Source organism: Stenella coeruleoalba (genome assembly GCF_951394435.1).
Source record: "Stenella coeruleoalba genome assembly, chromosome: X".
Classification (NCBI taxonomy): domain Eukaryota; kingdom Metazoa; phylum Chordata; class Mammalia; order Artiodactyla; family Delphinidae; genus Stenella; species Stenella coeruleoalba.
Window position 1 is genome coordinate 87,621,734 of NC_137152.1, and position 27,775 is coordinate 87,649,508.

Below are 27,775 nucleotides of genomic sequence, written 5' to 3' on the forward strand. Positions count from 1 at the left end.
CGGCTGGGAGAAGAGTTTGGCCAGAGCCTTCCTTCTGCATTTCACACACATTCTGCTCTCGCTCTCTCTCTCTTACTTACACACACACACACACACACACACTCTCACACACACCCGTTCGGGCCCCTCTCCGTGTGTCTTCCTTCAAGATGACAGGGCGCTGGAGAAAAGGCTGCTGGAATCAGCTGGTAGGTACAGTAGTAGCCCGAACCCCACCCACCCGCTGCCTTTGCTCGCTCAGGTTTCTCCGGTCACTCCTGCCAGGGGAGAAAACATGTAAACGCGCCTCCAGAGGAGGGGCAGGGGGAGCTGGGAGCGGCGGGGGCGGCGGAAGGTGAGCCGGGGAAGGTGGCCGAGCACCGTGCTGCCGGGCCCTTCCCAGAGCTCCCTCGGGGCGGCAGTCCCAGCCCGGTTCGCCCCCACCCCATCCCCCTTTTCGTCAGGATTGCCTTTTTTTCCCCTCCTTCTGCGGCGGCGGAAATGACAGTGTGGTGCTGCCGCGGTGTCATGGTGCTGCCCCTGGACTGAGGAGCGAAAACTCTAAGTTTGGCTCGGGAGACCCAGCCGCGGTAGCTTGGCGGCCGCCGTGCTGTCCCCGGCGGGGCGCGCGGGCGGGCGGATCCCGGCTGCTGCGCGGCGGCGGCGGCGAAGGCGGGCGGCGGCCTAGAGCGGCGACGGCAACGGCGGCAGCGGCGGCGGCGGCGGCCGGGGAGCTCGCGCCGGAGCCCGAGCCAGTTCGCGCAGGAGGCAGGCGAGCACCCGGCGCCCTCGGGCGCGCCGAGGACATGGCCGGCAGCCGGGAATGCTCTGGGTAAAACGCGCCCCCTCGCCGCGGCCCTGGGGGCCGAGCGCCACCGCAGGCGCAGGGCTCGGCCCCGGCTCGGGCCGCGTCTCAGGTGCGGCCGGGGCCCGGCGCGGGCAGAAGGCTGCTCCGGGGCTCGGCGGGGCGTGATGACGGGGCCCGCGAGGCTCGAGGTGGCGGCGGCGACGGAGGGCGCCCCGGCCCGGCCCTGGCTTCCCGTTGCGCCGCTGGGGCCCGGGCACCCGTCGCTGCCCTCCTGGGACGGAGTTTGCACTCCGCGATGCGGGGCGGGGGCGGGTCCACGGCCTCCCGCGCAGCCCGGTGGGGCCGGGTGCGGCCCCTCGAGCGGCTCTCCTGGAGCCTGGGTGCTAGTCTGGGAAAGGGCACCGCCGCCTTCCCACGCTCCCGCGGCCGGCAGCCTCCTCGGCCCGGGCGGCGCCCCTCGGCCGCCCGGCGGTGGCTGCTGCGGCAGCCGGTTGCTGCGGACAGCCTGCCCGCAGGAAGGCCCGGCGAAACTTAATCCCTTTGCTGCCGGGGGAGCGATCCTCGAGTCTCCGTCTGGGTGGTTCCTTATTTCTGGCCTAGCTGTGAAAGCAGCTCAGTGGGGGAGAGGGAAAACTTATAGGTGCCCAGGACAGGCTGCGACTGAACCCGGGAGAGGTGGGGTTTTTCCATTCCTGGCTCGTAAGAATTAAGTAAATAACGGCGGAGTAGATTTACAGAAACATTTTCGGTGATAAGGATTAGGTTACTTAGCATTTCGTATGCAGCGCATTTCTTGGAGGTGTTTCTTCTCGGAGCAGGAAATTGGGATCCTGGGGTCCTTAGGTTCTTCACTTTCTCTCTTCCACACTCCCCTACCCGCCTTCACGCTCACTCGCCTTCTTCCTACGTGGTCGTCACACATCTACCTGCCCACCCGAATCTCTCACCAACCACCCGTCCCCTGGACTCCTCCCCATCAATCTGTGCACTCCCAGCCTCCCAGCCATGCAGCCTCTGGCTTGTGAACCACTTTGCCTTTTTGAGGGTTTCTGAGTGTGGGGAGGGTGCATGGTGATGGTTGTTTGTGAAGAGGAGCCCTTATAAAGGAATATATTAGAGGCTATGTAAATAGACAAGTACTACTGTGTGTGAGTTGATTCTTCAGATTCTCAAATTGGGCCAAGAGGTCTGCCTTTAACCCCATTCTGTTCCCTCCCAGTACTCTAATCAGTTCTCTGGCAATGTTCCAAAAGAAGGGAACTGCTGAATAGGGAGACTCCCTCCGTACTCTACCCGGGCTGGTTACCCCTAACCCTCACATGCCCCTTTTCACTTCTCTCCACTGATCACTGCCCTGGGGGCGGGGGGGGAAGAGTCTTTGCTATTTTTCTATATTCCTGCCCAATCAATTAACTTAATGCAGATATATAATGTAAATTAGATTTCTCCTGATTGTTCCTCACAACTTGATTTATGTGCTTGAAATACAAGTCTAGGAGCCAAGAAGATCAGAGAGTTCATTCCCAAATCTGATGTCGCATTGGCTTTGTGGCCTTAGGACATTCCTGTGACCTTTCACTTGTATGAAAGGCATCATATTGTGTACTGGCTATTGTGAGTCTTGGCATGGCCCTTTGAAGATGAAAGGGTTCTATAAACTCTCAGCACTATACTTTTCGAAGAAAGTTCTTCATTTACCTTTTATTGGGGTAATAGATTGGGTGTAAGTAGCAACCCTAGTTTACTGGGAACCCCCACTTGCCATTATTAATCCCCTTGGGAGCCAAATATATCACTCTACTTTGGTCCTAAGTCTGTTTCTTTTTTTTTTACTCTCGTGCACATGCAACTGAATGAAAACATACATAAAAGTAGGCATACAGAGTAATTGGCGATTATTTCACACTAAGGCTTGAATCATATCTAATGTACTCCAACCTAACAATCTGAGTCAGACTCATTTGAAAACATAACCTCACTAATTTTTAGCCCATATGGGGTCAGGTAGTTAATTTCTACTGAAAAGTGGCATAAATAATTTTAGTCATGGCTACCTGAGCATGATTAGCATCTAGCAGTGGTGAGTCAATAATATTTATTAAAAGCACCTACAGCGTGCAGAATCCTCTGTTGACTGGTCTAAGGCCGCAGCCTTGGCCTTGTATCTTGGCCTCCTGCTTGTTTAAGGCCTACCTCCTTACTTGCACCTCCGGGATTAGGCCAGGGAGGGGCTGTGCAGGGCTGGGGTAGAGGCTATAGGGACATGAAGGAGCAGTTGTTTCCCTCCCATTCACTTTCGTGACTACTAGACTCCTCATCTAGCATGTTGTACCTTGCAAGGCCACCCCCCGGGGAAGTACTGCCGCAAATCAGAATGACTTGCTTGCTTCATGAACATATCATCTGAACAGTGCAAACTGATTTAGGTGAAATTGGTTTAGTTAATCCCTCCTCTAAGTGCAGGGCAACTTGCTCAAACTTGTATATCCTAAAGCAGTGCCAGTGGAGTCTCATAATAGCGTCCAAAAATTGCTGTGGGTAGTGAGCCTGTCCATTCCCTCATCCCTCCTCCCATGAAATCTGCTGACACCATGACAGTTGAGAAGGAAACTGCAGAAGGAGTATGTCTTTGCTACTTGGTGAAGAGGAGAGAATGTCCTCCCTTGACTCTGTCCCTTAGTACTCAGGTTCTCTCTTTCCCAACAGGGACAGACAGCCCTAAAAAGGAGGTGAAGACAGGGCGGAGGCACAGAACGTGTCTCAAATGGCTGTTCTCAGAGGTACCTGCTTGGCCTTGTGTGTGTGTGTCATTCAGTCTCTATGGGTCTTGGTAAGTCCCTAGCTGTTAGGCCATGGTCCTCTGCTGCTAGTGGAGGCCAGGGGGTGTTCCATTTCCAGTTAGCATTAAGTTTGTGGTCTTCTCTTCTGTGCAAAAGGGGAACATGTGGTACTGTGTTTGTGAAGCACCTCCTTACTTAGGCTGAGTGCCTTGACTTAGAGCATTGCATCACCAAGATATGACATGTAACATGTTGATACCGGATATACGACAGTTCAGGAGAGTTCACAGTTGTTCACTTTTTGATGAATGAAATTTGGGTACCAAGGTGGTGGTGTGCTAATGTCTGTATTTCAGGTCTCTCAACAAACATTGTGTTCATCACTGAGCAGTGTGAAAAATAGACTAGAAAAGTGTTTCTCAACCAGTGTGTTGGATCATGCTAACATGTGAGAAGACCAGATGAGTGGTGTTGAGACAAGAAATTCCAACTCCAATGATCCCCTCTGTACGGGCTGCTAGCCCTCTTTTTATTTCCCTTCTCTTCCAAGGATCAATATATGTTTCTGTCTCCATTTTCATGAATTAAAACTCTGCTAAGAGTCTTCTGTGGGCACTGGAGGTTTGTGGCTCTTTCTACAGTTTCTCTTTTTCCATCTTCCCCTTCTCCATGATCACAGCCAGACATATTCTTTTTGACAGTCTCCCAGCTCCTGCATTGCCCTTAGAAATCCTGTAAGCTGCTAAGACTACTAGATGGTTAAAGTATGGGTGGTGGAGGGATTTTGAGTAATGTGCCAACATCCACTACTCCCTTCTCTGTGTTGGGTTCAACTGAATACATAATAAGGGTGTTGGTTCTGCCTAAGTGGGTTAGCAAAGTATCCTTAGGAAGACTTGTTCTACTTGGGTTCTTTTCTCCCTGCAGAGCTCTGACTGCCTGACCTTGGGCTTTGTCTCAGACTCTTTCCTGCAGGTCAGACTCCTCTAGTTGATGAACAGCATCCCCAGTCTCTGAATCTTCCTCTTACAGAGACCAGAAGATCTGATAACAAATTCATTATATAACCTAAAATCCTCCTGAAACAGAAAATCCCGGTATTTACAGTTTTCCCAGTTAGGGGTATAATGTATGGGCATGGTAGACAGTGCTAATGCAAGACAGTGACATGTCTGAATGTATACAGCCCAGAGATAGAAAAATGGTTTACGGTCCAGAATCCTCCATCGCTTTGTCTATAGCCCTTTGTTCAGTGTTGCTAAGATCCATGTGGTTCCCAGGGGAGTAGAAGCTTGATTTCAAATAGGCTTCTGTTCTCTGTCCCTTGTCTCTGACCTGAACTTGGGGTCCTCTCAGCCTAACACTCAACAGCATGCCCTACATACATATATTGCCAGTTTTATTCTGTAGAAGTAGAGATGACTGCCCAGTTTGGGGGGGGGCACTGAACATTAAAAAATTTACAAATATTTTATTGGGTAACAGATTGGGAAAAGCAGTCCTAGAATAGATGGAAAGCTGTGCTGGTAGCAGTAGGTAAATTAAGTTTGTTCTCCAATCTGGAAACTGCTAGTGTAATTGGCATTAAGATAAAGGTGTTATGAATTATACTTAATGATTTGTGACAATTATCATGTGTTACCTTGGTAAATCTATTTCTTGGTTACTTAGATTAATCTATCGTGTTTGTAGCAGATCTAGGACTTTTAGTTCTGCTATTGTGATATTCCTTTTAATGTTTATGATGACTATATTGTATAAAATAGCCAATGGCTGGATTTAGGAGCTAATTATTAAAAAAAAAAAGATCATTAAGGAACTTCCCTGGTTGAGACTTCGCCTTCCAATGCAGGGGGTATGGGTTGGATCCCTGGTGGGGGAGCTGGGATCCCACATGCCTTGGGGCCAAAAGGCCAAGACATGGAACAGAAGCAGCATTGCAACAAATTCAATAAAGACTTTAAAAATGGTTCACATCAAAACCATCTTTAAAAAAAAGTATAGGTCTCAAGTCATTAAAAAAATCATTAAATCCATGTACTGTAAAATATTAAGTAGGCTTTAATAACCTATTAGACAGGAACTGGCTCTGGTGCTGTCAGTCTGTAATCAACCTCCAGTCCTGAGCTCACCCTGTGTGTGATAAAAGCTTAAGAAAAAAGAAGAGAGACAGTTCTTCCCTTTGCGGGGGACTCCAGTCTAACAGGGGAGACATATGAGCATAATAAATACCACAAGAAGACTCATGGCCCTCCGGAAAACTTGTGGGGGAGTGTAATTGTCCTCCGTTATGTCAACCATGCATTTGGGGTGAATTTCCAAACATGTGCTATTTCCTTAATAACTTGCTCTGTATCTGTCATCTGTGAATGTGTGTTGAGAATATCTGTATTTTTAAAGCAAGTTAATAATTTTATTTTATTCTCATCTGATCCTCACAAGAGCCTGTGAGATGGGTAGGGCAGGTATTTTTCATTTGACAGATGAGGAGGCTGTGGCCCAAACAGTTTAAATGTCTTACCTGGGATCACTCAGCTAATTCAGTTTAGAGCTAGGACGACAACCAGGCTCTGTTGTGAGGATCAAATGAGATAGTGGCTTTGGAACCATTTGAAAAGTATAAAACTGGTACACAAATGTAAGGTGACTGTTATTATTAATTATGCTTACTGACCGCCTAGCCTCTTTTTTCTGGGTTTCTATTTTCAGTCTATCTTTTTAGGGTGAGAATTCTATGCGTTGGTTGCCTTTTATGTTCCCAAATGATCATTTCTGAAATTAAAGAGGTCTTTTCCTACTAATAGTATTCTAGGATTTGGTTGTCTTCCTTTTCTTCCAAAAGGTGTTGTCATTAGTTTGTACTCCCATGGGACTCTCCTCACCTTTAGTTGTTCCCTGGAACACCCATTATATCTTCTTTGAAGTACAACAGGCAAAACCAGCCACTGTCCTTGGGCACCTTGGCTTAGCCAAGGGTAAGTAATGCATTTTGTTTATTTCCAGTTCCTTTCATGATGATGCCCATTCTTGTCAGCCTTTCTTTTCTTTTTCTTTTTATTTTTTGGTATGCGGGCCTCTCACTGTTGTGGCCTTTCCCGTTGCGGAGCACAGGCTCCGGACGCACAGGCTCAGCGGCCATGGCTCAGGGGCCCAGCCGCTCCGCGGCACGTGGGATCTTCCCGAACCAGGGCACAAACCCGTGTCCCCTGCATCGGCAGGCGGATTCTCAACCACTGCGCCACCAGGGAAGCCCTGTCAGCCTTTCTAGTCACACTAATAAATAAGACTTGTGTCTTGAGGAGCTGGTTTTCAGTAATCCAAGGTGTCTTTCCTATGTGGTAACAGATAGCAAGAGCTCTGTAATAATAGGATGTCAGAGCTGGAACACATGTTAAAGAGATTGTCTGGTGATTCTAGTCCAACTTGAATGACATTTTACAGTTAAGGGAACATCAGACTAAGCCAGGACTCATTTGCTCATCCTCCAAGGCAGAGAGGCAGTTTCTGGTGTTTTTAGGAAGAGCTCATGGGACATTACTGTTAATATCCTGAAGAATGTAAATTCTACAAGCCAGCTGAATCCTCATTGTACAGCCCAGGGGTCAGGTTGGGTTTTATACTCATGGTCTTTCTGTGAAGAAAGGGAGACTGTGGCTCCTCAGGGAGGTAATGAGAGCCCAGACCCGTGTTCCGTGGATCTGGAAGATGAACACTAGATGGAATATAAGCTGTTGAAATAAGTAGGCATTTAATTATGTTCAAATAACACTTGAAATAATAGCATTCTGCCAAGTGCAGATCATGACTTCTCTCTCTGATCAGAGTTAACCGAATTTTGGATTTGAAGGGCAATGCTGAAATCAATCTTTCATTTTGTAAGTGCAGAATGTATTATTTTTATTTTAATCGTCTGCATTGAAAACTCCTCCTTTGTATTTCTATCTACTCACACAGTCTTATGATACCTTCTTAAAGTTTATTCTCATCAACTTTTTTTTCAGGAGTCTCAGCCTGAAGGGGGGTGCAGGGTGACGATAAGCCATACAGAAACAATTTTATACTAGAACAAGGGCAAATACATAAGCATCCTTATTTGACTACACAGCAGTAACTAAATGATATGGAAGGGAACAAATCAGTGGATGTGGATGTGGGCATTTGTTTCTTAACATGGCATTTGGTCTGCCCACCTAGGCATTTCATCAGTGCATTTTTATGACAAACCATTGTGTTTTCTGGCAAAAGCTTCATGATTGCCTGTCATTCAGTGACACTCTACCAGGTTTACATCCTGTCTTTATCCTTAGTGTATTCTCTAATTCTGCATAGATTAATGATTCACAAGCTTTTTGAAGTTGCAGCACTGCCATTGTTTTATTTTTTGTCCTACCACTTCCTCCTGTACTTCCTAAAGGTATTTTGTGATCTAGGAGTCAAATATTTTTTAGGAGTCTTATCATTTTTAAATGAATAAAAAATTGGGAGCTGATAATTTTCTGACACCCATTGATCATTAGAGATGTCCCAGGTATTGCAAAACCTAGACAGGGAATCACTAACCTAGAAGAGCAATTGAAAGGAGTAAGCAATTCAGTAGAGTTTAGAAATAGTACATAATTACACAGTTGACAGTATGGAATAGTGGTTAGGTGTTTGTTCACACTCTGGATTGTGGGTTTGAATCTGTTTTAAAAATTAAGGTAAAATCCATATACCATAATATTCACCATTTTAAAGTGTACAATTCAGTGGTTTTTAGTATATTCACAAAGCTGTGCAATCATCACTGCTAAATCCTAGACATTTTCATCATCGTCAAGAGAAAACCCATACCATTAGCAGCCACTCTCCATTCCCCCTACCCCCATGCCCCCCGACCCAGGCCCTTGACAAACACTAATCTACTTTCTGTTCTTATGGGTTTGCCTATTCTGGGCATTTCCTATAAAGGGAATCATATAATCTGTGACCTTTTGTGACTAGCTTCTTTTACTTAGCATAATGTTTTCAAAGATTATCCATGTCGTAGCATGTATCAGTACCTCATTCCTTTTTCTTGCTAAATTATATTCTGTTGTATGGACATACCACATTTGTTTATCTGTTCATAAGTTGAGGGACATTTGGATTGTTTCCACCATTTGGTTATTGTGAATAATGCTGCTATGAACATCTGTGTACAAGTTTTTGAGTGAGCATATCTTCAGTTCTTCTGGATCATATGGTAACTCTACATTTAACATTTTGAGGAACTGCCAAACTATTTCCCAAAGCAGCTGCATCATTTTACATTCCCACCAGCAATGTATGAGGGTCCCAATTTCTCTATATCCTGGCTGACATTTGCTATGTTTTTAAATTATGGCCATCCTAGTGTGTGTGAAGTAATATTATAGGTATCCTAGTGAGTGTAAAGTGGTATCTCAATGTGGTTTTGATTTGTATTTCCCTAATGGCCAATGATGTTGAGTACATTTTCATATGCTTACTGATCATTTGCATATCTTCTTTGGAGAAATGTCTATTCAGATCCTTTGCCATTTAAAATATTTTTTTGCCTTTTTATTGTTGAGCTGTAAGAGTTCTGTGTATTTCTAGATACTTGACCTGTATCACATGTATGATCTGCAAATATTTTTCCTATTCTGTGAGTTGTCTTTTCACTTTTTTGATGGTGTCATTTATAGTACAGAAGTTTTAAATTTTGATGAAGTCCAATTTATTTTTTTTCTTCAGTTACTTGTGCATTTGGTGTCATCTAAGAAACCGTTGCTTAACCTAAGGTCATGAAGATTTACACTTACGTTTCCTTCTAAGAGTTTTATAGTTTCTGTGCTTACATTTAGATTGTGGATCCATTTTGAGTAAATTTTTATGTATAGTGTGAGGTCGGGCTGTAACTTCATCCTTTTGCATGTGGGCATCCGGTTATCCCAGAACCACTTGTCAAAAAGATTATTATTTCCCTGTTGAATGGTTTTGGAACCCTTATCAAAAGTCAGTTGACCATAAATATAGGAGTTTATTTTTGGACTCTCAGTTTTATCTGGTTTTGAATCTTAACTTTGCTACTTGCAAACAAGTGTGACCCTGGACACATTACCTTTTTTGTTGTTGTAAAATAGTACCTGCCTTTTAGAGGGTTGTTGTGCCTGGCACATGGCAAAAGCACAATAAATTTAAAGGGGAAATGTGCTTAGGTAATCAGGGAGGTAGGGAAAATGGGAGATAGGTTGAAAGGATGCTGAAATATTAGGAGTGACCAGAACAAGGTGGCCTCATAAATGAGAGATGAGATGAACAGATGTTTGGAGAAGTTGCAAAAATACTCAGTTCCCCGAAATTGTAAAATAAAACAGAATAGAAACAGTATAATAGAAAAAGTTACTTACCATAAGGAACAGAGTGTAACCATCTTATATTATTCTCTATACAGCCGAAATCAGTTAAGGTAGTTATTTTAAAGCACTGATGTTTGGCTTTTTTTCTGCCAAGGACTCTTTTGAGAACATTTTGAATGCTATGGACAACCCTCTCCCCGTGAAAGTGTATATATGATATACATACAGCATCCTTTAAACATTTCTAGAAGTTTCAGGAATCCCTGGTTAAAAATCCTATTTTGACCTTATCCAAGGCAATCCTGACCCATAGCATGCTTTCCTAAGCTTAGTTTCATAGTGAGGTTCAAGTGTCTCAGTAGTCAGGAACAACTTTTAGGACTGCAGGAAAATTCGCAGAGCTTTTCCTCTGTACAGAAGAATTAATATGGCGTGATCCTAAGATTTAGAAGAGTTGTGGTACTCTAATTGTTTTTGTAAAGGTTACAACACAGAGGCAGGTCTATCAGCAATGCATCTTGACCAACTATAATTTTGGCAGGAGACCTTACTCGATTCTCCCAGGTAGCTTCCAACACAGACACTGAGGAATGCAGACCTGCAGTTCTGGAAGAGGCAGTAATAGAAATGCAGAGTAAGGTGGAGATGGGCCTAGAAGAAAGAGGTATGATTCTGAAAGGGACTAGGAGTGAGAGGCAGATTCAGAGAAACTCAGAGGGACACAGAGAGACACAAATAGAAGTGGAAACATGGTGTCTATAAGCCCTCTTGTAAAATAGTCAAGATATTTGTCAAGTGAAGGAGGTGAGATGATTGAAATAAAGGTGTGTGGGAAAGAGCACAGGCCTTGGCATTAGACTGCCCCAGTGCTCTGGGTGTGTGTGTTCCTGGTTCATTTACTTAATAACACTGAGCCCCAGTTTCCCAACCATAATATGCATATAGTATTAGTACCTTCCGTACAGCCTTCCTGATAGAATTTAATGAAATATTGTGTGTAAAGTTCTTAACATGGCACTCAGAATACAGGAGGTACTCAATAAATGCTAGGCCCCTTCTTTAACTTCCTCTACTTGAAGGGATCCTTCATTTAACAATTTTTAAATACTCTGTGAGTGTGAGGCACTGTACTATGAATAAAAATATGAAATAGTTGATGCCCTCAAGGAGCAAGGAGGGTTAGCTGGAGACACAGATGTGTAAATGAAATAAAACAGAATGTTCTGGAAGCCACCAAGTGGTTGAAGTGATAAACATGTTCAGTGAGAGAACTCCTAGGTTTCTAGGCTTGGATGGTGACATTCAACAGATAGGGAAAATTGGAAGAGGAGCAGGTGTTTTGTTTTGGGGGGCAGGGAAGAATAGCAAGTTCATTTATGGACATGTTGAATTTGACCAATGGAACTACCAAAGGCAATATTCCTGCTTTGAGTGGAAGTTGGAATCTATCATCTCTAAAGTCTCTTCCAATTCTAAGATTCTATGATATATGTACATTTTAATTGTTTTACTTTTTCATCTCTATAGGTGAATGCTGATAGATGTTATAAGCTACAAAATACTAGCCAACAATTTCCAAGCTCTTGTAAATTGTAAAATAAGAACACCACACACCTCACTTTTAAAAAAAGTGGTTATACAAACATCAAACTTATCAAACCAACTGAGAGTGACCATTTTGCAAAAAGATTCTTCACTTTTACAGTCCAATTTCCTATAGATTTCCATTAAATAGCTAGTTAGTTAAGTGCACTTAAAAGGTTTGATTTAGAAACAGCTTTTAGGGATACATCTATTGTACTTATGCACAATGTATAATTGTACTCAGTATTTAAGTTTCCTGTGAGAGGGCTATGCAGATATCTCTGACAGATGACAAAACCTGAACAAATACCAGTGGCGGAATCAAACTTTCAAGCCCTGATGAGAGTCTCCGGTGATAGTGAGATGATGAACAAAAGTTATTCAAAAGCAAAAGATGCCTTTCTCTTTCCTATAAATAAGATTAACACTTTAAACCAACAAAATATATTTTATACTTTTTATATTTTAATATTTTTCCTATTTGTCTCTAGTAACTCAGTTTACTAGAAATAGGATGGAACAGAAATTTCCATGTGTGGTAACAGGAAGTAATTCAAGTTCACACATCTGAAGAACTTATTATCCTGTGCTGCGAACTACATTTTTCTAAAGCTCTCTCTTCTCTTTTTATGCAGGCTCTGAGAATGGGATCATTTCAAGAACTAGAGAGTTAGTTTCAAATATGGCCTTGTTTTCCTTCCACTAGATGTGAAATAGGAGCAGCCTCTGTATTTTAACTGGAAGTAAAATAGAGAACAATATTGGAGAATGGAGACTGAGAATTTGGCAGGGCCTCAGGTGCATCATAGTCCAGGACAAGAGATGTCAGTGGAGAGGGTGTGTGAGAGACTGATCCGCACCAGTGTGGTGAGTTGGAACAGGAATGTGAGTCAGTAAACCGGGATTCAGAGATGGCCTCTAGTTTCTGTTTATTAGTGCAGGAAAATAAACCCACGCATTTGTCAAAAACAAGGTTTAAAGGGGGAGAATGGCTTTTTGATTAATTCCCAGCTCACTTTCTTATTGCTCCAGCATCCCTGGGGAATCCAGCCTGTAAAACCTCCATTGGTTAGTGTGTAATTATGCTACATCCACGTTTCCTTTGGAAATGCTTAATGACTCTTGCTTCGTGTTCCTTGCAGGTGAAAGCCCAGCCTCTGCGGTTCTTAATGCCTCAGCAGGATTATTTTCACTAAAGATGGAAACACTGGAGTCTGAATTGACCTGTCCAATCTGCCTAGAGTTGTTTGAAGACCCCCTTCTGCTCCCTTGTGCTCACAGCCTCTGCTTCAGCTGTGCCCATCGCATCTTGGTCTCGAGCTGCAGCTCTGGTGAATCCGTTGAACCCATTACTGCTTTCCAGTGTCCTACGTGCAGGTATGTTATCTCACTGAACCACCGGGGCCTGGACGGCCTCAAGAGGAATGTGACTCTGCAGAACATTATTGACCGCTTCCAGAAGGCTTCCGTCAGTGGACCCAATTCCCCAAGTGAGAGTCGCCGGGAGAGGACTTACAGGCCCAGCAGCGCCATGTCTAGTGAGCGAATTGCTTGCCAGTTTTGTGAGCAGGACCCGCCACGGGATGCAGTGAAAACATGCATCACCTGCGAGGTCTCCTACTGTGACCGTTGCCTGCGGGCCACGCACCCCAATAAGAAACCTTTCACCAGCCACCGCCTGGTGGAACCAGTGCCGGACACACATCTTCGAGGGATCACCTGCCTGGACCATGAGAATGAGAAAGTGAACATGTATTGTGTATCTGATGACCAATTGATCTGTGCCTTATGCAAACTGGTGGGGCGTCACCGAGACCATCAGGTCGCGTCCCTGAATGATCGGTTTGAGAAGCTCAAGGTAAGGGATCTGGGAGATACCCCTTACACGACTTTGTCTCTTTATACACAGTTATACAGTTAGCAAGTTCCTTAATAAACCAGGTCACTTTTTCTATATGACAAGTGAATTAACTCCAAATTCTTCTCGTGACAAATAGCCTCCTCGCCTGCAGGCTCTCACTGGAACCTGTTTCATCTGTTGCACAAACCTGTTTGCGTTCGTTCACCTCTGGCCAGTTCTGGGGGAATTAGCCTATGGCTCATACTAATAGTACGGCCAGAGAAACAGCAGCCTCTCTCCTCTGACAGTGATATATTGTACCCTATATATCTTTGCCGTGATCTTTCTACCTCTTCTTTTAAGTATGTGAGTACCCGTGTAGGTGTATTACAATTAGCATATGTGCTGATTTGCATATATATGCGTATAGCTATGGGAAGGTTGGGTGTGTCTCCGGTATGTGTGGGTGGAGGTGTCTGAGTGTATCTATGTAGGTGAGAGGTTTTTGTGGAGGACAGTAGTGTATGTGTTTGCACACTCAGTACACTAAATAAGCAAAGTTTTGGTACTGGCCACTACAAATTGCCACTAAGCCCTTAAGAGGGGGCTAATTCTAAACCTGCCTTAAAAAACAGAGCAAAACAAAACAAACAGCCAAAAAAGGGACTTCAGTGTACCACGAAGTTAGGAGGGATAATCAAATACCTGAACTAAAAATTTAAACTGAAGGCAATAAATATTTAATCCAGTATCATATTTTGTGCCAGTGTTGGTTTTGAAGTGCTTGTTTGCAGTCTCTGCCTGGGAAGTTCCTGTTCGGTTGCCAGAGTTTTCTGAAGTTGTTGTGCCAGCATAGTATTTATATGCAAGTCTAAGTGCCTATTTTTTTTAAAGCACTACTACCTCACGTTGATGTTAACAAATGTCAGATCCAGCAAAATTGTTTTAGTCCCATTGCCTGTCTGCTACGTGGCTTGATTTCTCTTAAGAAGCTACTTAACAGAAATTCCAGAAAAATAAAATGTTTAACTGAATAATAAGATTACCACTCCAAAATCAGGCCTAGATATATAAGCCAAGCTGGAAGGAAGACCCAGATGGGATGGAAGGAAGGCAATAAAAGAGTGGAGATCTTCCTCTTGCCATGCTATGGAAAAGTCATTGTAACATATGTAAAAATTATGATGTTGGTGAGGGTAGTAATACTCAGAGTAGGATACATTTTCCCTTCTGTAATTTATTGAAAACAATATTGAGAGTGACATTGACAATGGTTTGTGCTGTTTTTGATTTTTTATTTACATTTAATATTTATAAATTTGTACAAAGTTTAATGTTTGTTGATTTCACTAAGGGTGATATTCTCATTCATATCAAGACTGCAGAGAGCAACAATCTCAGTGGCTGCAATTCTTTTTTTTTCTCATTTTTAATTTTTATTTATTTATTTCTTTAACATCTTTATTGGAGTATAATTGCTTTACAATGGTGTGTTAGTTTCTGCTTTTTAACGAAGTGAATCAGCTATACATATACATATATCCCCATATCTCATCCCTCTTGCGTCTCCCTCCTACCCTCCCTATCCCACCCCTCTAGGCGGTCACAAAGCACCGAGCTGGTCTCCCTGTGCTATGCAGCTGCTTCCCACTAGCTATCTATTTTACATTTGGTAGTGTATATATGTCCATGCCACTCTCTCACTTCATCCCAGCTTACCCTTCCCCCTCCCCGTGTCCTCAAGTCCGTTCTCTACATCTGCATCTTGATTCCTGTCCTGCCCCTAGGTTCTTCATAACCATTTTTTTTTAGATTCCATATATATGTGTTAGCATACAGTATTTGTTTTTCTCTTTCTGACTTACTTCACTCTGTATGACAGACCCTAGGTCCATCCATCTCACTACAAACAACTCAGTTTCGTCTCTTTTTATGGCTGAGTAATATTCCACTGTATATATGTGCCACATCTTCTTTATGCATTCATCTGTCAATGGACACTTAGGTTGCTTCCATGTCTTGGCTATTGTAAATAGAGCTGCAGTGAACATTGTGGTACATGACTCTTTTTGAATTATGATTTTCTCACAGTATATGCCCAGTAGTGGGATTGCTGGGTCATATGATAGTTCTATTTTTAGATTTTAAGGAACCTCCATACTGTTCTCCATAGTTGCTGTATCAATTTACATTCCTACCAACAGTGCAAGAGGGTTCCCTTTTCTCCACAACCTCTCCAGCATTTGTTTGTAGATTTTTTGATGATGGCCATTCTGACTGGTGTGAGGTGATACCTCATTGTAGCTTTGATTTGCATTTCTCTAATGATTAGTGATGTTGAGCATTCTTTCATGTGTTTGTTGGCAATCTGTATATCTTCTTTGGAGAAATGTCTATTTAGGTCTCTGCCCATTTTTGGATTGGGTTGTTTGTTTTTTTTTATATTGAGCTGCATGAGCTGCTTATATATTTTGGAGATTAATCCTTTGTCAGTTGCTTCATCTGCAAATATTTTCTCCCATTCTGAGGGTTGTCTTTTGGTCTTGTTTATGGTTTCCTTTGCTGTGCCAAAGCTTTGAAGTTTCATTAGGTCCCATTTGTTTATTTTTGTTTTTATTTCCATTTCTCTAGGAGGTGGGTCAAAAAGGACCTTGCTGTGATTTATGTCATGGAGTTCTCTTCCTATGTTTTCCTCTAAGAGTTTTATAGTGTCCGGCCTTACATTTAGGTCTTTAATCCATTTGGAGTTTATTTTTGTGTATGGTGTTAGGGAGTGTTCTAATCTCATACTTTTAAATGTACCTGTCCAGTTTTCCCAGCACCACTTATTGAAGAGCCTGTCTTTTCTCCATTGTATATCCTTGCCTCCTTTGTCATAGATTAGTTGTCCCTAGGTGTGTGGGTTTATCTCTGGGCTTTCCATCCTGTTCCATTGATCTATATTTCTGTTTTTGTGCCAGTACCATACTGTCTTCATTACTGTAGCTTTGTAGTATAGTCTGAAATCCAGGAGCCTGATTCCTCCAGCTCCATTTTTCTTTCTCAGGATCGCTTTGGCTATTCAGGGTCTTTTGTGTATCCATACAAATTGTGAAATTTTTTGTTCTAGTTCTGTGAAAAATGCCATTGGTAGTTTGATAGGGATTGCATTGAATCTGTAGATTGCTTTGGGTAGTATAGTCATTTTCACAATGTTGATTCTTCCAATCCAAGAACATGGCATATCTCTCCATCTGTTTGTGTCATCTTTGATTTCTTACATCAGTGTCTTATAGTTTTCTGAGTGCAGGTCTTTTACCTCCTTAGGTAGGTTTATTCCTAGGTATTTTATTCTTTTTGTTGCAATCGTAAAATGGGAGTGTTTCCTTAATTTCTCTTTCAGATTTTTCACCATTAGTGTATAGGAATGCCAGAGATTTCTGTGCATTAATTTTGTATCCTGCTACTTTACCAAATTCATTGATTAGCTGTAGTAGTTTTCTGGTAGAGTCTTTAGGATTCTCTATGTATAGTATCATGTCATCTAGTGGCTGCAATTCTTAGACTCCTAAGATGGTAGGCCTTGGACTTGGTCTAGTTGAAGCCCTACGCCTTAAAGTGGTATAAATGGAGGCTTTGAGAGGTTAAGCAATTTGGTCAAAGTCCCAGAACTGGAACTGGAACTCAGCTTCTAGAGCTGAGTTGAATTAAGTACCTTTCTATTGCAGCCTGCTGTCACTTTGTTTTGGACCTAAATTTTCCCTATGAAATGTGATTTGAAACTTACTTTTATGCTCCAGCAACTGCACATTTCATGGGTCACAGATAAACGGTTAACAGAGTCAAGGAAAAGACATAGTATAAACTTAGAGTTTTTTAATGGCAAGAGTTGGGGGCGGGGTGCAGGAAGAGTGGGGGACATGGAGAGGTAGAACAATCTCTTGCCAAATATTTGCAGGTGTTGGAACTATAATAAGGCATTGGCCTTGAGAAATATTCCAAACAGAAAAATCTGTATCCATATGTACTGTTGAGATAACAAAAGACTGGATAGAATAAGCCTGTATCTACAGAGCACCAGCTTTTTGAAAACATCCGAAAACATGAAAACATTGGATGATTGATTAGATATTTGGCATCGTGCAGCTATAGTCCTTGTCTCCAGGGATAGATGGAACACAAAAGTATTTTACCAAAAGATCCTTTACTCTGTAACTAATCAGTAATTTTTGGAGAAAGAGAGGCCAAGTTTTGAATCGTTCCCCTTTAAGTTTTTAGGAAATGTGCAGAAAATTCAGATTATAAATTAAGTGGAAACTTCTTTGCTCATTTTTGGACGGAGAGTGGAAACATATGAATCATTCCCAACCGTGTGGTTTGTTATGTTGTCTGGAACATCTTGGGCTTTGAGGGGGGAGAGGGAGGTGCTGCTTGTGTGAGAGGGGGATGGAGTGGGGTAGGAGTCACTTTGGTTTGGTGCCAAGTATAAAAGGATATTAGTTCTCCACATTAAGCAGAGAGGAAGTCTGACTTTTAGTGTCATATATCCTCACTTCTTTGAGTTAATTTTAATTTAGGAAAGCATTTAGGATTATCCCCTTAATCTGCTTGATTCTTCCCCAAGGAGAAAGGAGAAAGCCAGCTGTCAGAAGCTATAGGGGAGATGGCCTTGAGTATACTCCCCTGGCCCTGAGAGGAGCACGGGAGTCCTACAGGAGTAGGGAAAGGGCTTTGACTTTCTGGCCAGTGACTGATACAGTGTTTGTTTGTACTTTTTTGTTCTGGAGACTCATTGTTGGTGTTTATAACTACACTTTTTTTTTTTTTACTAATCCCTGATTAAGATTAGTGGTCTCTAATATTTATTTGTTCAGTAAAGAATAAACAGATCATTACATTATAGATGAAAGGTCAGAATAACCAGAAGCCAGCCTGTCATCTTAACATGTACTCAAAATGGACTAGAGGGTTTGGCATACCTAGTATAGTTTATTATCCTTAGTTAATAGTCCAGTTTACCTAAATATCCTGCAGAAGCCTACCAGTGGTTCTTCAATTTGAAAGAATAATTGTGTTTATGACAGTTATTACAGTTGTAAGGCCTATCAGAGTAACTATTTTCTCTATCACTTTTCATTTACTACTCCCAATATATATCTTAGTTCATGATCTGTGTTGCGTTTCTAGTGCTTCACATTTTAGAGTTTTCATTGTCACATGACTTCCTCCCCTTAGAAAAGACTGATATTATTGTATTAATAAATGTGGCTTTCTAAAAGAGGTCAAATTTGGGTGACTCTCTATTGGTGACAGATCTCAACTCAATATTCCAAGTTCTGTACAACTTGGTTCTCATGCTTGCCCAGCTGTCTTTTCTTCCTGCCACTCTCAAACATGTTACCTTCACCTGTCCAGTCTAACCTAACTGTCTGCTAAACATACTACTCTCTTTCCTGACTCTTAACTTTCACTCATACTGTTCTCTTGGCCTGCTTAGGAATCCTACCTATTCTTTAGTGCTCAATTAAAATCCCACAAGGCCGCTCCAGCATACCCCAGTTTTACCATAAATTCTTTGGGGGCCAGGCACAGTGTCTTTTATTTCTCCAATGTCTTCCTTAGTGTCTAGCACACATAGTACATGCTCAAGAAATCCAAGTGAATTAAATCTTTGTAATGGATTTGCAGTAAGTATACCAGCATCTATAGCTTGTTTCCATACTCATAAGATATAAAGCTGTCTTACCATTATGAATACCTTAGAAGTCTGGGGAGAAAAATCTCCTGTGAGCTACTGCTAATGTTCAAAACCACAGTGTTAGCAAAAGTACGACATGTCCTTAATTTTAGGTGCCTATCCATTTTGATTGCTGGATTTTCCAACTGCCTAACCCCATGGTGACATCTGTATAAATCAGATGTGATTATTGTAATTCTCTTTGAGAGTGACGGCTTCACATTTCCATGCCCACAGCCTGCCAAAAATATAGCTGATGAAAACCAGGGGGAATAGAGGAATTTCCTGAAAGGAATAAACAAGTACATTTTCTTTATCTCATTACATTTCCACAAATTCATTACTACAAATAATTCTTTTTTTAAGATATTGGAAATGTCTGTTTCTTTTTTTTTAAATATTTCTTTCTTTCTTTCTTTCTTTATTTGGCTGCATTGGATCTTAGTTGTGACACGTGGGATCTCACTGCGGCATGCAGGATCTTTCATTGCTGCGTGCCGGCTCTTGTGGTGCGTGGGCTCTTCATTGTGGCGTGTAGGCTTTTCTAGTTGTGGCGCGCAGGCTCTAGAGCACACGGGCTCAGTAGTTGTGGCTCGGGCTTAGTTGCCCCGCGACATGGGGGATCTTAGTTCCCCAACCAGGGATTGAACCCATGTCCCCTGCATTGGCAGGTGGATTCTTAATCCCTGGACCACCAGGGAAGTCCTACAAATAATTCTTAAATTTAGTTACATTTACCTATCAGGGGTCTTGTTGTTATAAAATATTACCTGGTATTAGAGTAAGCTTTTTGTTATGGCAAAGTAAAATACGCACACCACACACACAAAGAGAGACTGAGACAGAGAGAGCTAAAGATTGCCAAAGAGAAGGGAGATATGAAACTTGGAGAATATTCAAAGGAAAACCACAACGAGAGTCAAAAGGTTGGAAAATATGATATTCTAGAATCTTATCATAGTTGGTCACTTGTCCTTCTTCCTACTCAGTCACTCTATCATCTACCCACCCATTCTCACTCAGCCACCACCCTTCTCCCAGTTGCTTGTCTACTCACCCACTCCTGTCTGCCAAAACAGATACCCTCTCAACTTATCTACCAATGAACATTTGACTGTTTCTGAACCAGTATGAATATGAGTATAAGAGAAGGAAGGAGAAATATCTTTATGAGAGACTGGGTTGAGAGGGCATGTTTGCATACATCTGTATGTGCCATTATATACGAGTGTGTGTATTTCTGCATGGGCGAGTGGCTGAGAATTTAATCTGTGTGTCTATGTGTACCTATAAATGTGTGTCACTGTGTGTGAGGAGGAGAGAGTGCCTGTGTTAGTCTTCTGTGGGCTTATCTGTGGATAACTTGGGTGTGAGGGGGCCATGAGTGTAGGGCAAGTTTTCTGTGGTCACCCTAGGGAGAGTTAGGACTTCAGGAGAACCTATCCTGAGACTAGGGATCTCCCTAATAAATGAGCCTCATGATGAGACAAATCTTCAGTGGAGGCCAGGGTGGGTTACCATAGCTGAGGGAACAGAAAAAGTTGTTTCTCACTTTCACTCACTTAGGTACTGAATCACAGTAGCTAAATATAAGAGCAAAGCATTTGTGTCTAGATTTGGACTCTCTAAGGTATGGTGGTGGACATGTGTGCATGGGGTGGGTGTAATATCTGTCATGGGGTTTTTCAGCAAAACCAGCCTTCAGCTCAACAATCGTAAAATCATTCTTGCTGGTAGATCTTGCTTCTCTGTGGTCTCTTAATTGTCCAAGACTTGCTCCCCGTTACTTATAATATGTATAAATCTGTACATGTTTTGTATGTGTGTGAGAGGGTAAAAAATGCATATTATTCCATTTCTACTCGAACTGTGTGCTAAGACTCATTTGAACCCCCCTTTCCCCCCTCCAATAATTATATTGATTCTCTGGCTCTACTCTCACATAGTATTAACAGGACTCTGTGTTGGAAGATGTTTTCTATTGTTTCTTAGGTTTGAGAGCAAGTTTAGCTAGTGGATACTCCAACTACCTGTGTTCTTATCTTTCTGTTTTTCTTTTATTTCTTTTGTCCCAAGTCTCCTCCTCATCAACATCTGAAAGAGCTAACAATCATCAGTCTGAGAACAGCTTACAAAACACTGACTCAGAGATTGTTCTTGGGTGGATGAAAATCCTGTCTGTTATTATTGGGCAAGAGAACATGTTACAGAAATATAATATAGGTGAAGAAAGATTAAGGAAACAAGAATTATTGAACCCAAAGAAGTGAGGTTTAAAGGGGAAAATGTGATAATGACACTCAAGTTCATAAAGGGTTGATATAATGAGGTACTCTCTTGTTCTTTATCTCCCCTGAAGATGGACCAGACAAGAAGTTAAACTGTAGCCCCAGGGTGTTAGGCCAGGGGCTCATTCATTCATTTAAAAAACAATTAATGAGCATGCACTTTGTTTATTAAACACTTAAATTGTTCAAGTCACTGTAGTAGGAGCTGGGGACACAGGAACTAAGGCACAGTGCCCGCCTTGCTGAGCTCAAAGCTCAGTAAGGGAGATAGGTAAGAACATCTTCGAATTCAGTATGGTAAGTGCCATGGCAGAGGTTTGCACAGGGTTCTCTGAAGCAGAGAGGAAGGGTCAGTGAAAGGAAGTCATTGGGCTCAAAAGCAGGGAATCATAAATGAATTCCTTGGAGAAGAGGGCCAACTGGAGAGAGACTGTGAAGAAAGAATTGACAGGACTTGGAGAACGACTGTAGTGGTTATAGATGATGGAGAGAAAGAATTAAAAAATGATTTTTGAGGAGGAGATGTCTTGAAGAATGGTGGTATCGGTTACAGAAATAGAGAAATTAGGAAGGGACTAGCAGTTTTGGGCGATGACTTCAGACGAGTCTGGAGGTGCCAAACACTAGAAAAGGGGTTGCGGTTCCAGTGAAAAAGACAGCACATCCCAACCCTGGTGGAGGTGTCAGCGTAGTGTGCAGAGGCAGACGAGTGAGGACACAGTTACAAGACAGTGTGGTGAGTCCTGTGGCAGTGGAGGCACGGGGCGTGTGTGTGTGTGTGTGTGTGTGTGTGTGTGTGTGAGAGAGAGAGAGAGAGAGAGAGAGAGAGAGCGCTCATAGGAGGGGCATCAGAAGAGACTTTGGGTGGCGTTAGAGACTTTAGGTGTCCCTCCTAGTTGGGGGACAGGGATGGGGTCAGGGACAGGGAGTGTTCTAGTCCAGAGAAAATAGTTTGTTCAAATATCTGGTGGAGATAGAGCATGGGGCACTCTCAGAACTGAAAGGGCAAGTGTTCCAGAAGGGGTTGAAATTCAGGCCTTTGTGGTGGCCGAAGGATCAGGGCAAGAGACATAGGTTTGAGGGTCTTTAGCGTGGAGGGAGAGCCAGGCAGTAGGGAGCTGAATGAAGGCTGAGGAGTGAGCCTTGCAGCACACTCCTGGTCTAGAAGGTAGACAGAGAGGAAGGGCAAGCGAAGGAGAAAGGGGAGGATGTGTACGAGAGGCAGGAACCGAAGAGGAACCGTGCAAGTGGAATACAGTATGGAGGCCTCCGGGAAAGTAGAGTGGTTTCAGCTCAATATTATCAAAATGAACACTGGATTTAGGTTTTTAGTATAGGTTTTCTTTTCGAAGGTCCAAATAATAATTTATACATTTAAGCTAGAGATTTAACCATGCTATGCAACTGAACAGAGGGAAAAGAAAAGAATGTGGGATTGTTTGTGTAACATTTCTGATAAGGGGACTGGGAGAGGGTGTGTCTTTGCTGGATGATTTCAGAACCTTCTGAGAAGAGGAGGGCTGGCCACCTGTTTCACCTGGCTTGAAGACCAGTCTGGTGATCCCCAGCAAACCTCAGGTAGAGTAGACCTCATACCTCCAGTATGTCACCTGCATCTCATTCTGGGACATAGCCCGTGTCTATACAACAGCGAATAAATGTTTGGGGAAAGAATAAACTCAGGCATAAGGGTGTGGGCTTCAGTTTGTGGACCAGATGGTGTGTTCTGCTGTTGAAAGGCCATATGTAATTGATACATAAAGTGACAGACTGAAGCAAAAGCAAAGTAAGTATTTTAAGACAAGCAGTTAAAAAAAGAAGGCAGAATGTGACCCCAAAAGTGTGCTAAGATTTTGACTGCTGGCTTTTGGAAGAGCTGGGAACATCAGTGAATAGACAAGATGTCAAAAAAGAGCTTATTAAAGAATAGTAACGGGGTCACTGGATCCGAGTATTTTTAAAGATGAAGTTGTCTTCTATCAATTGGGGAGGCTCGGGTTTGGGGTGGGTTGGCCCTTCTTCCCTTCACTTCTTTTCGAAAACTTCAAGGTTCAATTCCCACATCAAAACAGTTGGGATCTTGTCTAGTTTTAGATAATGTTCGCCTTGTACCTTGTAGAAAGTAAGAGAGAATATAGGCATTCAATAGCAATAAAACATGTTTCAATAGAACAAACAGAAAGGCTCTGACCCCTTTTTAGGCTTCAAGACTCGCTGTGTCAGGTAGGTGTATGTAAGTGTGCTCATACACGTGTGAGTGCATGTGCCTTCCCGGAGCATGACATGAAGAACACAGTCAAGTGTGTGCCATAAGGGGACTCTCTGGCTTCAGTGAAGAGCTGGTGTTTGGACATGTAGCTAGTTTTCTTCAGGGAGCCAATGAGAAAGTTATCTGAAATAACCTGTGTCTAAAGAAGTGAAAAAAAAACCCCCAGCAATTATTTGAGAGTGTTAGTGAAGCCATTTCTTTTTATGGGAAGCTGTCTGGAAGAAAAATAGCCTGTGCCTAGCTTTCTCAGAAATAGCAAAACATTTTCCTCTTCGGGGAGGGTATAACAGAACACAAACAGGCCAAGTCTATATGACACAAATGAAGTGGAACTTGGATAAAAATGGAATCAGTGTAGACTGCCAATTTAGCTAACTTGGGCCTTTTAAAATCTCAATTATGCAAATCAGCCAAATCTTCCCCTCACTTTGTGCTGTTTAGACACATGTACAGTTTTGTGAGAGCTCTAACAATGTAGCCACCTGGAGGTGTGGAGGGTCTCACAGTTTCATAGCTGAAATGGCTTCTCTAACCTTCACACAGGGAAGCACAGGAGGGCCCAGAGCTAACCTCCTGCAGCAGGAAATGGGAGCTTCATCCTGCTCTCCCTGCCAGCCTCCTGTCCAGTTTCCTCCCGGCAGATATCTCCATTCCAATCTCCCCTGCCACTTGGGCTCTCTCGTTGTCACAGTTCAAGTGTTCTGAGAAAGCTGCACTAACTAGGCTTGGGCAGAAGGAGCCTGGCTCAGTCACTAAGTGGACTGCATGAGGAAAGAACACAGCAAACCGGTTCTTCACAACCAAGCAACCACAACAACAACACAACAAAGAGACGTGTTTAGTTTTACATAAAATTTTGCACACACACACACACACACACACACACACACACACATCCTTTGTGTTTACTTAGTCTGCGTATAGACATGATAATTACTTGGCCAAGTCAATGAAATTCATACCTAGAGTGGCCCAGAATTTCTAGTTCGAAATGATTCGTCAGGGCTAAGCATGATAAGGAAGGGTGAGGAAATCAACTGCATAATTGCTTCAATTCTCTGCTTCCCTTTGCATATGTTGATTATTGAGAATCAATTCCAGCTTGAGAGGAGGCTTTAATTCCTGGTAAATGAATAGGAAGTGAGTAAGTAAATGTTCGGTGTTTCCCTCAAATTATGTCTCGTAATGTAAGAAAACAGTGGCAAAAAGCCATCAACAGATGGTGTTTTCATTAGCCAAAGATTTATTTTTCAAAGCCTTTTCATATTAATGAAGTAAAGATGAAATTAGAGTCATCTTGTCAGTTCTAGTTCTGGATTGCTAAAATGTGCTGGCATTCTGCAAATTGCTAGGGGGCCAGAGCAAAATAACCATTTGCCATAATGTTGTGATGAAGACCCAAGGTCCGTAGTCTAACCAGACCCCAAATTATGTGTTCAGCCCTAATTTTTGTTTTCAGTGGCTTTACAGAAGCTGTGAGTCTCAGTTGTGGGCCACAAATGAGGAACACACAGCAGGGATCTTAGTCCTGCTCTGCATTATGAATTATTTATAAGATATCAGTTTCACGACAAGTGTTGCAACAGGTTGCATACACTTGTTAGAAAACATTCTCCCCTTGGAATCCCATGTTTGAAAGAAAACACATTACAGTTGAAACACAGATTTCTTACACCGTATCTGCTCTGAGTTCCTCAATCTACATTATATTTACCTAATATGTCCATGAACTCATTTGTGAGACATGGAATTTCCACTGATCTAGGAATCTGGACCACTCTGCGGGAGGAAATCACAAACTGATTGGGCCCGTTACACATGCCCACTCTCTAACTTGAGCTGGACCTTTTCATCAAACTACAGCTCCATCATATTCACCTTACGTTCGAATTTTTGAAGAGGAGTCCACACTTGTAGCCTCCACATCGTCACTATTGACATACTCACTAACCCTGTACAGTTTGGCATTTGCTTCCAAAACTCTACTGAAACTCCTTTTCCAAAGGTCACCAGTGACCTCTAATTACCAAATCCAGCTGCCTTTACTCAGGCCTCGTATTTCTTGCGCTCTCTGCATATCTGAGAGTGACAAATCCTTTCTTGAAACGTGTTTCTCTCGATTATCCTCTTAGCTTGGCCTAGATCTGCATTACCAACTGCTTTGCATATTGCACTCTCCTCCTAACCAGTGCCCCTGCCCCCAGGCTCTCCTGTCTTAGTCTGCCCCACATAGGTTGATCTCATAAATGCAGCCCTGATTATGTCATAATTTTGCTCAAAAAAACCTACAACCAAGATGACTCTACCCAGCAAGGATCTCATTCAGATTTGATGGAGAAATTAAAACCTTTACAGATGAGCAAAAGCTGAGAGAGTTCAGCACCACCAAACCAGCTTTACAACAAATGCTAAAGGATCTTCTCTAGGCAAGAAACACAAGAGAAGGAAAAGACCTATAATAACAAACCCAAAACAATGAAGAAAATGGGAACAGGAACATACATATCGATAATTACCTTAAATGTAAATGGATTAAATGCTCCCACCAAAAGACACAGACTGGCTGAATGGATACAAAAACAAGACCCATATATATGCTGTCTACAAGAGACACACTTCAGACCTAGAGACACATACAGACTGAAAGTGAGGGGATGGAAAAAGATATTCCATGCAAATGGAAACCAAAAGAAAGCTGGAGTAGCAATTCTCATATCAGACAAAGTAGACTTTAAAATAAAGACTATTAGAAGAGACAAAGAAGGACACTACATAATGATCAAGGGATCGATCCAAAAGCCTTTGGTAAACCCCTACTGCTTTCAAAAATAGGTACAGACTCCTCACCTAGACATTTAAGACCTTCATAACAGGGCCTCTGTCTCCATTTCCAGCCTGTGCCCCTCTATTTTCTTGTACCCTCTGTTCTAGTCAGACTCACCTCTGTTCCCTGGATGTGTCCTATGCTTTATTCCCTTTTACTTTTGCTCATGCTACTCCCTGTGCCTGGAACGCCCTGCCTGCCTCCATCTCTGTCTATTAAAATCCTGCTTATCCTTCAAGACCCAGCATAATTTCACCTCCTCTTTATCTCTGAAGTCAAAGCACCTTGAATAGAGTAGGTGCTCAATACCTTTTGTATTAAGTAGAAATGAAATACCTTTTGTATTAAATCTCCGAACTGCCATTTCTTTTTTTTCCCCTGACATCTACTTAGCTTAGAACTCATGTCCAAATCAACAATTGCGGCCCTTTGTTTTTCCTTTTTCTCTCCCTTTTTCCTTGCTGAGGAGAAAACCACAGATTGAGATGGTGGTGGGGTTAAAGAAGGCCAGGGGAGACACTGTATCCAAGCCAAGAAAAATGGAATAAATGGTGAAAAAATCACTCCCATGGGCATAAAGCCAAAGAAACCAAGCGAGATCTGGCCAGAAGCAGAGATTAAGCTGATTCTCATAATCCAGATTGAGAACAAGTGAGATCAGACTGCCTGTCCTAGAAATACACAAATGTGTGGGAATACTCCTCTGGGATGGATTCATGGGACAGTGCCAAGGGTACTAAGGAGCCACAGCTACCTAGCGGAGAAGAAAGGGGCCAACACGAGTCCTCTCCCCTTCTTCCCACTATCCCTTGCCCCCTCTCCCCCCCACCCGCCCCACCCAAAACATGCACTTTGAACAACTATGAACCATAGGAACCATGGAGACAGCAATGAAGCAATGAACACAACCAAAGGAAGGAATGCTGTGCTAGCAGGATAAGGACCAGGAAGTTGGGGTATTCCATTTGGAACAGACTTTGTGGGGATGTTGGGATGGTGAGTGAGAGAGGAGTGGATATTGGGGCAGGTCCTGGAAGAAGCAGCCGTCAGAGCTGAAGACTTGGAAATGAGGAGGAATAAAAAAAGCCCATTACCAATCTAGAGTGAATAACATTCTATTTTGTTCACATGAGGAATGTAAGAGAGTAGCTTGCTCAACTGAAAATATGCGAGGAGGTCTTAGTACTGTTTTAACTTATGTTATAATAAACAGATTTGCAAAGCGCTGCTAATGTTTCCCTAAAAGGATCTATGTCCCAGTAAACAACAGTAAACAATGGATGTCCTGTCTTGATACATACAGCTAGGCTTTGCATTTTGAAGTCTGGCATTTCTGTAGGCTATTG

At 42.7% G+C, this 27,775-nt stretch overlaps 1 protein-coding gene across 4 annotated transcripts in view; it reads left to right on the plus strand.

The window, feature by feature from the left end:
* Nucleotides 1-85: 85 nt before the first annotated feature.
* The window catches only part of MID2 (midline 2), a 109,093-nt gene continuing 81,403 nt past the window's right edge, over nucleotides 86-27,775 (plus strand). The window contains exons 1-2 of one of the 4 annotated variants that reach the window (XM_079910654.1): nucleotides 86-188; nucleotides 12,635-13,350. In XM_079910654.1, the coding sequence (XP_079766780.1) occupies nucleotides 12,691-13,350 (660 nt within the window). In that variant the 5' untranslated portion in view covers nucleotides 86-188; nucleotides 12,635-12,690. Of the gene's footprint in view, nucleotides 189-304; nucleotides 570-602; nucleotides 812-12,208; nucleotides 12,360-12,634; nucleotides 13,351-27,775 lie in introns of those variants that run through there. The other 3 variants (XM_079910655.1, XM_079910656.1, XM_079910653.1) reach the window with 3 other exon arrangements.